At 61.7% G+C, this 15445-nt stretch overlaps 2 protein-coding genes across 3 annotated transcripts in view; both read right to left on the reverse strand.

The window, feature by feature from the left end:
- Positions 1–35: 35 nt before the first annotated feature.
- WFIKKN1 (WAP, follistatin/kazal, immunoglobulin, kunitz and netrin domain containing 1) lies at positions 36–4657 on the reverse strand. Its single transcript, XM_030797987.1, has 2 exons — positions 3054–4657; positions 36–1626 (listed from the first exon to the last, which is right to left on the reverse strand). The coding sequence occupies exons 1-2, from the start codon at positions 3219–3221 to the stop codon at positions 151–153; spliced, it is 1644 nt and encodes a 547-aa protein (XP_030653847.1). The 5' UTR covers positions 3222–4657; the 3' UTR covers positions 36–150.
- A 539-nt stretch (positions 4658–5196) lies between these two features.
- Positions 5197–15445, reverse strand: part of RAB40C (RAB40C, member RAS oncogene family) — a 40146-nt gene continuing 29897 nt past the window's right edge. Inside the window, exons 4-6 of one of the 2 annotated variants that reach the window (XM_030797989.1) lie at positions 9059–9136; positions 8459–8681; positions 5197–7110 (exon numbers count right to left, since the gene is read on the reverse strand). In XM_030797989.1, coding sequence (XP_030653849.1) covers positions 6830–7110; positions 8459–8681; positions 9059–9136 — 582 coding nt within the window. In that variant the 3' untranslated portion in view covers positions 5197–6829. The remainder of the gene's footprint in view (positions 7111–8458; positions 8682–9058; positions 9137–15445) is intronic. The other variant, XM_030797988.1, reaches the window with a different exon arrangement.

A 15445-nucleotide genomic window follows, 5' to 3' on the forward strand; every position in this document is an offset into this window, starting at 1 on the left:
GTGGGTGGCAAGGCCCCAGCGGAAACTGGCTGGGGATGGGGCACCTGGAAGGATGAGGGTCGCCCGACCAGCAGCAGCAAGCCAGGAGGTCTGGGGCACAGGGAGTGCGTTTATTCACCAGGACGGGGTGGCGCAGGCCCCTTGCGGGGGCTAGTCCTGGAAGCGATTGAGCAGCTCGCAGGCCTGCTTCTCCAGCAGCTCTAAGATCTTCTTGACGCGCTTCTCGCTGGCGGCGCGGACGTAGCTGCCGGCGTCCAGCACGGCCACGCCGTCGCGCACCTCACCCATGATGACCAGTGGCCCGTCACCCGCCGTCATGTTGGGGCAGGGGCAGGCCCAGTCCATGCCACTCAGTGTCACCTCCAGGTACTTGGTGCCCAAGAACTTGAGGCCCATCTTGTCATCCTTGAGCACGTCCTCGAGCGCCACGCGAGCGATGCCGCCGGCGGCCTCCGGCTCCTCCAGCACCTCCGTGAGCCGCCCCACGATGGCGAAGTCGCTGCGGCACAGGCTCAGCGCCAGCTTGCTCCGGAGGCGGCAGGCGCGGCAGGGCGGTGTGCGCGGCACGGGGCAGGCATCCTCGCAGCTCTCGCGGCTGTGGAAGTTGTTGCCGTTGCCCTCGCAGCCACCATACACAAAGGGATGGCACTGCTGCAGCAGCGGGCTGTAGGCCCAGCGTGGCTCCCAGCCCTGGCAGGGGCCCTGCACGGCAGGCAGCACGCAGGCGTCGCCGGGGCCGCGGGCACAGGCCTGCTGGCATGCCTCGTAGGTCTCAAAGCCCCGGGCCGCCCCATCACAGCCACGGGCCGGGAAGGTCATGCAGCCGCCCCGCTGTGGGTCAAAGTGCCAGAGGACAAGGTGTGGGGAAGTGGGGCCCATGCAGGCCTGCACATCCGGCAGGCACTCGGCCGGGGCTGGGATGCTGGGGGCTGTGTCCCTGGCCGGCTCTCGCTGGACCACAGAGAGTGGGAAGTCAGCCCGCAGCAGGCCAGCGGCGTTGCGCGCGGTGCAGGTGTACAGGCCGGCGTCTTCGGGCCGCGCGTTGTAGAGCACCAGCTGCCCGATGCTGGTGACCACCACGTTGCCATACATCTGATCAGGGCGCATGATCAGGTTCTCCCGCTGGTGACTCTGCTTCTCCCAGGTCACAGCAGGCGGCGGGCGGCCGCTGACGTCGCAGTGGAGGCTGGCCGTACCCCCCACCTGCACTGCCTGTGGGGAGGGGCTGCTGTACAGGGCAGGAGGCACGGGCGCGGCCCCAGGTGTGGGGCGGGCAGTGGTCTCCGGCGGCCCCGGGCTGCTGGGCGGCCAGCTGAGCACATGCTTGCAGGGCACGATGTGGAGGTGCAGGCCCCGCAGGCAGGCCTCGGCATCCATGTAGCAGCGGTTGTAGTAGGTGAGGCCGTCCGAGGCGCAGGTGAAGCTGGGCTCCTTCTCACAACGGTCGCGGCAGCGGCACACGGGCTGCCCGTCCCAGATGTCGCAGTCTGAGCCCTGCTGTGGGCACGCAAAACCCTCGCAAGAGGCCGCTGTCATGGGCACAGCTGGGCTGCCAGGGAAGCGTGCGGCCACGCAGCTCCGCAGTCCACATACGTTGATGCAGCACTTCTCAGCAGCCGCACAGTCCTGGGGATGGGGGACACTTAGGTGGCAGCCCCGATGCCCCCTCACCCTGGGGTCTCTGACCTGGCCCCTGCGTGGGGAGGCTCAGGTAGGGTAGCAGGGAGCCCCCCGCTCTGTGGCTGCCGCCAGGGCCGCCTCCCCGAGGACTCTGTCCTTTCCATCCTGTGTGAGGAGCTACCGCACCAGAGGTGCCACCTGGCTTCACCTTCCAGAATCCTGACACCCACCAGCAAGTTCTATTATTCTTGACGTTGCACAGACGAGGAAACTGAGGCCCAAGGAGGGCGCACAGTGCTCAGGGCCACCCGGCAGGTGGTGCAGGCCAGGACAAAGGCTGGACATCGGCTGCAGCACCCCCACCACCGTCTGCAGTGGTCCCGGATGGAAGGAGAGGGTAGGAGGACAGGGTGGGAGAAGTGGATGGGAGGAGAGGGTGGGAGGAGAGGATGGAAGGAGAGGCAGTGATGGGGTGGGAGAAGAGGATGGGAGGAGAGGGTAGGAGGAGAGGATGGGAGGAGAGGGTAGGAGGAGAGGATGGGAGGAGAGGGTGGGAGGAGAGGATGGGAGGAGAGGGTAGGAGGAGAGGATGGGAGGAGAGGGTGGGAGGAGAGGGGGGGAGGAGAGGATGGGAGGAGAGGGTAGGAGGAGAGGATGGGAGGAGAGGGTAGGAGGAGAGGATGGGAGGAGAGGGTGGGAGGAGAGGGTGGGAGGAGAGGATGGGAGGAGAGGGTGGAGGAGAGGATGGGAGGAGAGGGTGGGAGGAGAGGTGGGAGGAGAGGGTGGAGGAGAGGATGGGAGGAGAGGGTGGGAGGAGAGGATGGGAGGAGAGGGTGGGAGGAGAGGATGGGAGGAGAGGGTGGGAGGAGAGGATGGGAGGAGAGGGTGGGAGGAGGAGGAGGGTGGGAGGAGAGGGTGGGAGGAGAGGGTGGGAGGAGAGGATGGGAGGAGAGGGTGGGAGGAGAGGATGGGAGGAGAGGGTGGGAGGAGAGGATGGGAGGAGAGGGTGGGAGGAGAGGGTGGGAGGAGAGGATGGAAGGAGAGGCAGTACGGGGTGGGATAAGAGGATGGGAGGAGAGGGTAGGAGGAGAAGGTGGGAGGAGAGGGTGGGAGGAGAGGATGGGAGGAGAGGGTGGGAGGAGAGGATGGGAGGAGAGGGTGGGAGGAGAGGATGGGAGGAGAGAGTGGGAGGAGAGGCAGTGACGGGGTGGGGGTGGTCGCCAAGGATGATTGTGCCCAGGGTGGAGGCACATCGGGAGCATGAGAGCTGGAGTGGGGAGGGCTCTTATTCTTAAGACAAACGAGGGCCACGATGGGGGTGTCTCTGGGCCCCGCAGAATTCTCGGGCGCCCAGGCAGAAGGTGGCACCTCCAGCAGGGTCTTGCCCAGGCTGGCTGCCCCAAGCCCTGGGACCCCGGCCCGACCACACTCACCTGGTCCCCGCTACACTCGCGCTCACAGGTGCTCTGGGCGTCCACCCACAGGTTGGGGCTGAGCTGGTTGGGGCACACGCCCGGGTGGCTCCCCGGCCCTGGCAGCAAGCCGGCCAAGGTCAGCCGGAGGAGGAGCAGGAGCGGCAGGAGTGGCCGTGGGGCGGGCATGAGGGCCGCCGAGCCAGGGGCCCGGGGGGTGTGGCCACCAGCCCCTCCTTGGGCTTCGCGGAGCCCGGCTTCCTGCAGGCATCCACCCTCCGGGCCTGTGGTCAGCCCCCCCACCGGGACCTCGGGGCTCCCTTTCGCCCCTGAGGCCGAAGCCTGCAGCAGATGCTTGTCCTGACGCCCCTGCTGGGTGGGTAACGGGGTCTCCAAGTTCTCAGGGGCCGTCTGTGTGACGCTGGTTCCTCTCCAGCTTCAGCCTGGCCCCTCGGTCTGAACCGTGCTGGGGCTCCCAGGCCCTGGTCAGCGCAGGGCAGAGGGGAGGAGGTTGGGGAGGGGCCAGAGGCCCATGAGCAGAGCCACTGGCCATGAGGGTCACTGGGGGCGGAGAAGGGCTGGCTCTGGCTGGAGAGGGGGAGGGGAGGGGACCTGTAACCCGAACCCCTTCCTCCACCCCTGGGCTGAGATCAGTCTCCTTGACGACCCTCAGTAGGGTGGGGGCAGGGCCAGCAGATCCCAGCTTTTGTCCCTGATGCCCTCTAGACCCCAGGCTCCTGTGCCGTGGGGGTGGCGGGCACAGGCCCTCCCCGCAGCGCGTGGCTGACCACAGCCTGGCCAGGTCCAGGCTGGCAACGGTCACATGCATCCAGGTTGGGCCGAGGGCTTCACTCCACTCCTTCGAGGTTCCTTCCCCCTCCGTGGCTGTTTCAGGGGCACAGGGGCCTGCAGGATGCCCAGCACAGCCCGGCCTCCTCTGCTCTGCTGCCCCTGGTGGAGTGGGGCCCGACTCGGCAGGACTGCATTTCCAGAGACCCCATCCCTGAAACCAGGCTTCGGGCTTGGGGCTCAGGCCTGTCCCCAAGGCGGGGCAGGTGCAGCAGGAAGAGGCCTGTGGCCGCCCACAAACGTAAGAACAGCCCCAAACGCTGACGCCAGAGCCTCAGCCCACGCACTGCGCAGCCCTGGACGTGGCTCCGCGTGGGATGGCACCGCCCGAGGGAAGGCCAAGTGCAAGGGCATCTGTGGCTGAAAAGAGCAAGTGTCCCGGGGCACCAAGCCTTGCCCTGCCCCAACCCCCCGTCAGCGGGGCACACATCCCCAGGCTGGCTCCTCTTCGTTGGGGAGGGCAGGGGGCTGGCCTGGCTGGCGCAGTAGGACAAAAGGCTGCCTGGAATCTACCCTTCCAAACCCTCTGTGGCTCCAGAAGTCTGGGGCCTCGGGGAGTGGTTCTCTCTGAGACCGGATGGGAGTGTCCCCCTGACCCTGTGTCTGACCTCTGACCCGGGAGGCAGGGTAACAGGAGCCTGGTCTGGTCAGAATGAGACCCAGAGATGGCTCCAGGCGCCACAGTCCCTGCTCTACAAGGGGACCGGGGGTGGGCCCTGATCGCGTGGGGGTGGGGGTAGCTAGGCCAGACCCAGCAGCAGGCGGCTGGGCTGGAGCTGCCAGGGAGGGGCTTAAGGCCTGGATGTGCCCACGAAACAGCACAGTGAGGCACCTGAGCCAGAGGCTGTGGTCCCTGTACCAACTGGAGTGCCCTGTTCCAGCTCAGCTGTGACCTCCGGGGCGTCCACATCCCCCTGGGCCAGGCATGGCAGGCACCAGATTGGCCAGCGTGCAGGCGGCTCTCTGCTGAGGGAGCCGACTGACTGGAGGGCCTGGCCCTCTGGGGTCCTGCTGCTGTTGGGGACAGTCCGCCCCAGGCCATCTGCTGCCAGGGACTGTGAGCGAGGGCTCGGCACAGCCCAGCTGGGATTCCATCCACCGGGCAGAGGAGAATGGCCATGACCAGGCCCAGCTGCTCCAGCCCAGCTCCAGCCCTCACTTTGAGGTGAACCTAGCCAACCGCCGCAGGTGGGCCCGGTCAGCACACGAGACAGGCAAAACAAAGGCCAGAGGTCAGTTTGCCGGGTACGAAGCAGCACTGGCCCCTGGCACGGGGCATCGCCACTGCCAGCCCCACCCCACCAGACAGCAAAACGTGGGGACCACAGCCGAATTACATTTACTGTACAAAGAATGGTTCGGAAAGAACCAGGAATGGTGGAGTGTCTAACAGCAGTGCAGGTAGTGTTGATGCCATGAATGCAGGACCATCTAGGTCCTCAAAGTCTGTGAGGTTTGTTCATAATCCCAAACAAGGGCCCTGCTGGCAGCAACAGGACAGGTGGGGCCAGAACAGGGAAGCTGGAGCAGGAGCCACTGTCTCTGGGGCTGTGGCAGGGCCGCCCACCTGGGGTTCCCTTACCATCCGGCAGTTCACGCGGGCCACAGCCCTCACCTCCCAGGAACGGGCCATGGGGCGAGTCCACTGGTGCCCAGTAACACCCTCCGTGGGACCACCTTGGGAGGCATGTGCCACGGAGTGCGCCACAGGGGTCCTGGGTCCCGGGAGGGCTCCTTCTGCGTGCTGGCCACGCCGTGCTGCACAGCCTGAGGGCAGGAGGTAGAGGTGAGCACCAGTGCTGTGGGCAGGCCCAGGCGACTGCAACCCTGCAGAGGGGCTGCTGGGGCAGGCGTGGGCAGAAGCACTAGGTGGAGGAGTGGCCAGTGGCTTCAGGAGAGGTGGCCGGCCCTGCGTGCCTGGGGCTCAGCACGAGCGCCAGTCTGGTGGGCCTTTGAGGAGGGGCCTAGCCTCCCGTGGCCCCCAGGTGGACGTGGACGAGGTGGTTCCAGGCACGTGCCTAAGGAGGTCAGGATGGTTCCGATGCCGTGCGACCTCACTGGAGAGCTGCAGCTGTGGGGACCCCAGGGCCAACAACAGAAGCTGCCAAGAACAGGAGGCTGCACGCAGGTGCCCGGGGTCTGTGCCGCCGCCCATCGAGTATTCCTAAGTCTACAGATAGCTCTGCACTCTCCAGGGTGGGCGAGATGATGATGTGAGTTTTGAGTGGTCAGTGTCCCCGAAGGTGTCACATCACAGCAGGAAGGTTCTCAGCCCCACGTGGGGAGGGATTTGGGGAGCAACGAAGTGTGGGCTCCCAGGTGAACCTCCTTTCTCCCGAGTGCTGCTTGGGCTCTGACCACCGGACTACACCCTCCATCCTGTGGGAGCCAGGGCCCAGGTCACCCAAGCTTCCAGAGGGAGCACCGGCCCTGTCTGCTCCCCTAGCCTCTGGGCAGCCCTGCCACTCGCAGCGCATGGATTCACAGGATGCCTTGCCATCGCTGCCAAGAATCTCCTCACCAGGAGTCCCAAGTGCGTCCCCATTGCTGGCGTGGCCATGAAGTCACCAGTGCACCACCACGGGGCCACACCCAGGCTTCCCTGAAGGCCCCTTAGAAATGTACAAAAAAGTGAAGTGTTCTCGATATAAATAAGAAAGGCGAAGCAGGCTCCCCGCCGGTCGAGTCCAGGCAGCTGGGGAGGCCCGGCTTGTTTCAGACCAAGATTCCGGGAAGCATCCCAGCCCAGCCGCGCCCCCTCCTCCCGCCTGCCACCCATGGTCCGTGCATGCTCCTCCTCGCACCCGGCTCAGGTGTGAGGAGAGCCCGGTGCTTCTGAGGCAGCTGTGTGGACAGTCTCCACGCAGGCGGCACTGGCCTGGTCTCCAGCCAGGAGTGTCCAGCTCGAGCCCTCCCGGCATCTGCACAGGCGGCCCTGCCCGTCCCCGCTAGGAGATCTTGCAGTTACTCCGCGAGCAGTTCTGGGGGGGGCTCTGGGGTGGGCGGATGGACTTGGACCTCTTGAGGCTGTTGCCCTTGCTGCCGCCGCCCCCGGCCCCGCTGGCCAGCGAGTAGGAACGGCCATGCATCATGACTGCATTCATGCCATTGGCCATCGAGAAGGACTTGAGGTGGCTCTTGATGGTGACGGGCAGTGGAAGCTTGTCGATGAGGTGCACGGGGGTGCAGGAGACGATGGCCCGGCAGCAGAGGTCCTGCAGACTGAACACTGTGGGGCAGAGGGGGTGTCAGACCATGGGGCTGTTGGGGGGAGGCCCTGTGCAGGGAGACCTGAGGTGCCCAAGAGAAGCCTGGCGGGGTCTCCACACTCCTAGTGGTGTTCCCAGGACTGGGCTCCTGGAGGACCTGGACGCCCAAACTTCTCCGCCCAGCAGACGTGTCCACTGACACCCCATCCCCTGCCTTGCTCCCTAAAGCCAGGCGCGCTGGGCAGTGCTGCTGCGGGGCTTCCAGAGGCCGCTCTGCACAGCTCCTGGCCTGGATGCTGCAGCTCCCGGTTCGTGAGGGCTGCAGGATCCGGCCCTTCAAGCCGACGTGCTCTGGAGCCTGTCCTGTATCTCTGGTTGGCTTTTGACTCAATCTAGCTTGACTGTGACCAGCTCAAGTCTGCAGAGCTGGGGAGAGGAGCTCCGTATGGGTGGGGGCTGGGTTATGACGGCCCAGGATGCACCCAGGCCCAGACTCTTCATGGCTCCCCGTGCTTCCTTCCTTCCCTTTTTTTTTTTTTTTTTTTTTTTTTTTGAGACGGAGTCTTGCTCTGTCGCCCAGGCTTGAGTGCAGTGGTGCGATCTCGGCTCACTGCAACCTCCGCCTCCTGAGTTCAAGCAATTCTCCCACCTCAGCCTCCCGAGTAGCTGGGATTACAGGCGTGTGCCACCACGCCCAGTTAATTTTTGTATTTTTAGTAGAGACAGGGTTTCACCGTGTTGGTCAGGCTGGTCTCGAACTCCTGACTTCAGGTGATCCACCTGCTGCAGCCTCCCAAAGTGCTGGGATTACAGGAGTGAGCCACTGTGCCAGGCCTGTGCTTCCTCTTAAGAAGGACAGTGACAACATCAGCCACCCTCTCTCTGTTCAGCAGTGAACCCTGCTGGGAGGCACCACAAAATCAACAGTGCCACCTCCCTGAGTGGGGCTTCACGGGGGCCTCTGATCAAGGATGTGGCCTCCCAGGAAGAGCAGATGACACAACACAAAGCTGTAGGCATGGCTCCCGTGCTCCCCTGACAGCAGGACCAGCCCCGGAACCAGGAAGGAGCGAGAACACACGGCCCACAGCAGCAATGCCAGGAACCCACAGGCATGGCAGAGTGCAGCGGCCACGGCAGCACCCTGAGGGGGATCACCAGCTGCTCCTGTGCCCCCCGGTGCTGCTGCCTCTCCCCCGAGGCTGCTCTTACCAAGTCACTGACCTGCCACCGGCCAAGCCCCTACTGCGCGTGGCCAAGGGACCTGCCTGAACTTCCCTCACTGGCCCCTGGCCCCCCTCAGCCTCCGTGTGATCAGGGCAGCCCGGGTTCGGGGGCCGCAGGCCTGGCCGGCGCCCGCCCACGCACCTCGGTTGGGCCTCCAGATCTTCTCCATGCCGTGCCGCATGAGCACGATGCGGGACAGCTCCGTGAAGGACTCGATGACGTTGAAGTTGCACAGGGGGCTGACCTCGAAGAAGGTCATGCAGTTCTTCTCTGCGTACGCGCGGGCCTGCTCTGTCGGGACCTGCCGCTTGAAGGCCAGGTGCAGCCGGTTTCCAACCAAGATCCGGGGGACTCCGGGTGCATGCTGGGGGCACAGAACTCAGCAGAGGCACAAACGCAGGGCGCCACCCACCCCTCAGCCGCAGCAGGGCCCACCCTCACTGTCTGGACTATGATGGGGTGGGGGCTGTGGGAGGTCAAGGTGGGCAGAGCCCCACGGCTCAGGCCCTACAGTGTAGGCCCTTCCGGGTGGCCCCGTAGCTCCTGGTCTTGCTGGGCTCCACGCCCGGCCGTCGCGTGCACAGTGAGTAGCGTGCCCAGGCGTAGGCCGTGGGACAGTGCAGGGTGCAGAGCCAGGGCCATGGGAGGGGCAGCAGGCGGGAATCCAGAGCCTACCCGGGGCCCAGGTACCTCCATCCAGCCTGCCTTCCCCGGGAGGGCTCCCCGGACCCCCAGGCCTACCTCATCGATCTCCTTGATCCAGCGGTCGATGCCGTCAAAGGACCAGCGGTTGGTGATGTCATACACCAAGAGGATCCCCTGCAACAGAGACTTGGGGGTCACCAGGGGTCACTGACACGCATGGCCAGCCCAGGCCCAGGGACGCTCGGGTGCAGGGGCCTCGGTTCCCGGGCAGGGTCAAGGATGCTTATTACTTGGCGGATGGGCAGATGAGCGGTGCCCTCCACACAGAGCTGATGCAGCCCTGCCCCCACCCCTGCCCTCACCCGGCAGGACTGCAGCACAAGGGTGGGTGCCTTCTATGGTGTCAGAAATGCCGCTTCCCCTCCCTCCCCTGGAGCCATCAGCCTGTGGAAGTTTCCTGGGCAGGCAGACGAGGGGTCCTGGCAGCCGGGGGACGTGCAGCTGTGGAAGTGTCCTCTCGGCCAGTCCATCAGTGAACCCCCTCGGGGGTACCTGGGACAGAGCTGAGTGGGGGCATTTCTGAGTTTTCCAACCTAAAACTTGCAGAGCAGAATGCCAGTCCCTCCAGGACAGTTTCTGTGAAGCTCCCCCAGCCAGGCAGAGCAGGTTTTGCCACGGGGACTTTCTGCCACATCCCTTAGAGACCAATTACTTGGAGCTCAGCTCTGGGCTGTTTCCACCTGCCCTAAATATCTCGGCAGTGACAGTCATGGCTCTCCAGCAGCACAGGGGAGTGCACTGCTCACACTCAAGAGCCCTGTTGGGCGAAACGGTGACATCACAGGCCCATTCCCCTAGGCCCGCCTCTCCCCAACGTCCACTCCCACCCTCCAATTCTGCAACCAGATCCCTCCAATGAGCTGGGATCCACCCCACTCCTAGGCTGACAAAACCTTCACGTAACGGAAGAGCCTATCACACAAGGGGCGGAAGCTGAAGGAAGACGGCACTGTCCATCTGAAAATTAGGGTTTTTAGAGCCTCTTAGAACCATCTTTCGATATCTGGAAGACTGAAGTGTAGCGCCCAGGTCCTGTTTAGAAAAAGATTGACATTACTACGCTCCTAGGGCGAAGGCCTTGCTCAGGATGGAACAACAGCTCAGGAAGGACACCTCTTGCTGAGGGAGACCCTTCGAGGCCAGAGACGGCCAAGTCAGTCTGGTGGGCGATAAATGATAAGATTCAGAATAAACGAATGCACACCCAGGGGTTAACCCTGGAGGCTGGGGCACAGGGACTGGGGCTGGCTCATTTGCTGCTGGGGCAGGGGGAGAGACTGGGGAGTGGGTCACCAAAGCGTACAACACAGCCTACTCTCCCGCATGGCAACCTCCCACGTGGCAACCTCCCACGTGGCAACCTCCCGCGTGGCAACCTCCCACGTGGCAAGCCCACAACTCGGAAGTAACTGAGGATGTGTGTCACAGTGGCGCTGATAACAACGACAAACCAGACACAAATTAAATGTCCAGCCTCAGGGGACAGCCAAGTAAGTGGCGGTGAAATGTACCGTGCAGATGCTGAAGACAACAGCAGTGCATGTAGAAGCGTGCATGTTGGCCAAGGAGAGACGTGCAACCCAGGTGAGGTGAGAACGCAGTTCCCAGCACTGCGGATGGCATTTTCTTTTTTTTTGAGACAGGGTCTCACTCTGTCACCCAGGCTGGGGTTCATGCAGTGGCACGATCATGGCTCACTGTAGCCTGATATTCTGAGCCTCAGCTTCCCGAGTGGCTGGGAATACAGGTGTGAGCCACCACGTCTGGCTAAGTTTTTTTAAACACTTTTTAGAAGTGGGGTCTTGCTGTGTTGCCCAGGCTGGTCTTGAACCCCTGGCCTCAAGTGATTCTCCTGCCTCAACTTCCTAAAGTGCTGGGATCAGAGGTGTGAGCCCCTGTGCTCAGCCCGGCATGATTTTTTTTTTTTTTTTTTGAGACAGAGTCTCGCTCTGTCGCCCAGGCTGGAGTGCAGTGGCACGATCTCCGCTCCCGGGTTCACGCCATTCTCCTGCCTCAGCCTCCTGAGTAGCTGGGACTACAGGTGCCCGCCACCACGCCCGGCTAATTTTTTTGTATTTTTTTTTTTTAGTAGAGATGGGGTTTCACCCTGTTAGCCAGGATGGTCTCAATCTCCCGACCTCATGATCCACCCACCTTGGCCTCCCAAAGTGCTGGGATTACAGGCATGAGCCAGTGCGCGTGGCCCAGCATGATTTTTAAAAAACAGAAGTATAAACACACAACACGTTACACTGAAGAAGTTTATATGGACATAAAACAAATACTAAAAGGCCGGAGAGGGGTAACTTTTTATGCTGACCTGTTTTCTGTGGCAAACACCCCTATTCCCATGACACTGAAAACTCTAGAAAGAGAGCAGAAGGCCTGCCTCCCAGCTGATGCACTGGCTCAGGCTCCAAGTGTGTTGTGAGGCTGGGGGGCCCTGACCACACCTCCTGGCTGCTGCCCTGAGCAGGCCCCCACTTCCTGGGATGGCCGCGTCTGAGAAGCAGGGGTTACCGGCAGGGGCGATGGCACGGGAGGGCCCGGAGGCTTGCTCCAGCGCGGGTCACAGTGAGGTCGCGGGGACCCAAATGACCACGGAGTCAGAAACCAAAAGGAGACTTTTGGTGACCAGCAGCCGCCTAAAGAATAGCACCCTCAGCACCCTCAGCCATGTGTCTCAAAGGGACAGAGCACGGGGCAAACAGACTCCTCCACTGCCTTCTATTTTCTAACAATGATAACTAACACACGATCTGATTTTTTAAAAACTAGCGACCTTGGACGGGCGCCGTGGCTCACGCCTGTCATCCCAGCACTTTGGGAGGCCGAGGCGGGCGGATCACGAGGTCAAGAGATGGAGACCAGCCTGGCCAACATGGTGAAGCCCTGTCTCTACTAAAAATACAAAAATTAGCCGGGCGTGGTGGACGCCTGTAATCCCAACTACTCAGGAGGCTGAGGCAGAATTGTTTGAACCCAGGAGACAAGACAGAGGTTGCAGTGAGCTGAGATAGCGCCACTTAACTCCAGCCTACGCGGCAGAGTGAGACTCCATCTCAAAAACAAACAAACAAGCCGGGCGCGGTGGCTCACGCTTGTAATCCCAGCCCTTTGGGAGGCTGAGGCGGGCGGATCACGAGGTCAGGAGATCGAGACCACGGTGAAACCCCGTCTCTACTAAAAATACAAAAAAATTAGCCGGGCGTGGTGGCGGGCGCCTGTAGTCCCCGCTACTCGGAGAGGCTGAGGCAGGAGAATGGCGTGAACCCGGGAGGCGGAGCTTGCAGTGAGCCAAGATTGCGCCACTGCACTCCAGCCTGGGTGAAAAAGCGAGACTCCGTCTCAAAAAAGAAAAAAACAAAAAACAAAAAAACAAAAGGGAAATCTGAGGGCTGGACGTGGTGGTTCACGCCTGTAAATCCCAGCACTTTGGGAGACTGAGGCGAGAGGATTGCTTGAGCCCAGGAGTTTGAGACCAGCCTGGGCAACATAGTGAGACCCCGTCTCTTAAAAAAAGAATAGGAAATGTGGACACAGACGGGGGAGAGCACGGCGTGAGGATGGAGGCAGAGATGGGGTTGATGTATCCATAAGCCCAGGGGCACCAAACCTTGTCAGCAACACCAGAAGCTGGAGGAGGCAGGAAGGGTTCTCCCTGCAGGGTTCAGAGGGGGTGGGGACTGCCAGCACCCTGATTTCAGACCTCTGGCCTCCAGAACTGACAGAATATATTTCTCTTTAAAATTACCCAATTCGGCCGGGTGCAGTGGCTCACACTTGTTATCCCAGCACTTTGGGAGGCCAAGGAGGGTGAATCGCTTGAGGTCAGGAGTTCGAGACCAGCCTGGCCAACATGGTGAAAACCCATCTCTACTAAAAATACAAAAATTAGCTGGACGCGGTGGTGCACACCTACTTCTACCTACTCGGGAGGCTGAGGCAGGAGAATCGCTTGAACCTGGGAGGCGGAGGCTGCAGTGAGCGGAGATCGCGCCAGAGCACTCCAGCCTGGCGACAGAGCGAGACCCGTCTCAAAAAACCAAAAGAAAACGAAAAAACGAGCAAGTGCTCTAGGGGATGAGTCAGGACGCGCTCTCCCCCTGCTCTAGGCCCCTCCAGGAGCCGCCCCCACAGTCAGTTTCCTCAGCGTCTACAGAGGTGTCCACGGTGCCGCTCATGCCTCGCAGGCGGGCTCAAGGGGGTCGAGGCACTTGCGCTGCTCCCCCGCCCCCCGCACGCCCTGAGCTCAAGCCCAGCGCCCCCGCCTGCTCCGTGAACTGGTACTGCGCCGGCTCTTGGCTAACGGTGGCAACATACATCTCAGTACGTTTACACTTTTTTTGTTCAACTCGACCTACACGATAAATTCCCAGAAGTAGAACTGCTGGGCCTAAGAGTGGGTGGTGTCCTTTTTGCTATCATTTTTTACTGAGCTGTAACTTACAACGCAGAAAATACAAAGATCCGAGGTTTGAACATTTTGATGAATTTTGACAAACACATGCCCCTTCCATCCATGTGGCTGAAGCTCCCAAGGTACAGCCAGCCAGAGTGAAGCCCTCCTCCTGCAGCCCTGCACCCAGGCTCTGCCCACGAGCAACTGACATGTAAAATGGGAGCTACTGCCAAGCCGTGCCCACTCATGTCCACCCGCCCACCGGTGTGCCGACAAGCCAGCAGCACGTGTGCCTCCCATACCACTCTCCACATAAACCCCCTCTCAGGGAAACAAACCCAGACCTCTATCCTGAAGGAGACACGGCACTTGGCCACACCCTTCCTGGTGCTAAGCCCACTGACCCCAAATTCTCAGCTAAATGGGATGGCACGTCCCGTCAGCCACACTGCAGTTACAAGGAGGCTGCCCCACCCTCCACACACCAAGGGACGCGCACCTGGGTGACCCACTCATCCCACCAGCGGGTTGTTGGCACCTGCTTCTGAGAGGGGCCGCCTCGGATCAGAGCAACAGAACACGCAAACACGACCACGAAGTCTAGGAAGCCTGGCCTTCGGCGGCATGTGAAGGGCCTCACGGGAAGAGCCACGGGACTGCTGCTGTGTGACAGATGACAGCAGCAGGGAGCGGCCAGTGGCCTTTGCTGGTGCCATCTGCAAGACCCAGGCCGTGGGGACCTTCCAGGCCTCTCCACTCTTAACGGAGGGCGGCAGAGTGACAAATCCCGGCTGGGACAGACAGTCCTTGCTAGTCTGTGTCTCATCAGGGGTGGCGGGAGAAACCCTGCTGCAAACCTGGGCTCTGCACCTCGGCTGGATGCACTTGCACCTCACGGCTGCTCACCAGGCAGGAGAGACACAGGACAGGGATGGGCTCCCGGGGTGGCCCAAATGCTCAGTCACAGTGGCCAGAGGCCCGCCTTGAGGCTCAGGTGCTTCTCCCAGGGCAAGGAAGCGCCTGGCACCCTCAACCCAGGACCAACATGTGCACCTGGGTCTGTAACCTGCTCCACGCATGTGGAAAATGACAGCTAAGAATTTCCAGAGTGAACAAGGCAAAACAAAGACATAACCGGTTGCGCCACATGCTTTGGAAAGAACACGGAGATGATAACAGAGCTTGCTTTCCAGAACCTCAGCCTGGCAAATGCAGAGCTTATGAACTGCTTTATTTCTAGTTCTCATGCAGCTGAACAGAAATCATGACTGTGCTGGCCGTCATGTCCCACAGACCTCCCTGTGTGGGGGCTGGAATGCCTGAAGTGGAGCCTGTCGGGCGGGGGGGGGCTGGGATGCCCGTGGTGGAGGCTGTCGGGGGGGGGGGGGGGGACTGGGATGCCCGCGGTGGAGCCCGTCGGGGGGGGGCTGGGATGCCCGTGGTGTAGGCTGTCGGAGGGGGGGGACTGGGATGCCCGTGGTGGAGGCTGTCGGGGGGGTGCTGGTGCTGGGATGCCCCTGGTGGAGCCTGTCGGTGGGGGGCTGGGATGCCTGTGGTGGAGCCTGTCAGGTTCAGCCTCCTCGCTGCCTTTTCCAGTATCTCCCCAACAACGCTTTATTGTCATCCAACATAAGTGTGCCCCATATTTTTTAATACCAAAATGGTGTATGCTTATTGCAGAAAAATCACGAAATACTTAAAAGCAAAAGGAAGACAAGAAGGCGTTTTTGTGGATCTAAATCACACACACAGCTCCTCCTTTTTTGAGATGGCGTTTCACTCTTGTCACCCAGGCTGGAGTGCAATGGCACAATCTCAGCTCACTGCAACCTCCGCCTCCTGGGTTCAAGCGATTCTCCTGCCTCAGCCTCCTAAGTAGCTGGGATTATGGGTGCCCGCCACCATGCTCGGCTAATTTTTGTATTTTTCGTAGAGATGGGGTTTCACCATGTTGGCCAGGTTGGTCTCCAACTCCTGAACCTCGTGATCCGCCTGCCTTGGCCTCCCAAAGTGCTGGGATT

The sequence above is a fragment of the Nomascus leucogenys genome, chromosome 18 (assembly GCF_006542625.1).
Source record: "Nomascus leucogenys isolate Asia chromosome 18, Asia_NLE_v1, whole genome shotgun sequence".
NCBI lineage: Eukaryota > Metazoa > Chordata > Mammalia > Primates > Hylobatidae > Nomascus > Nomascus leucogenys.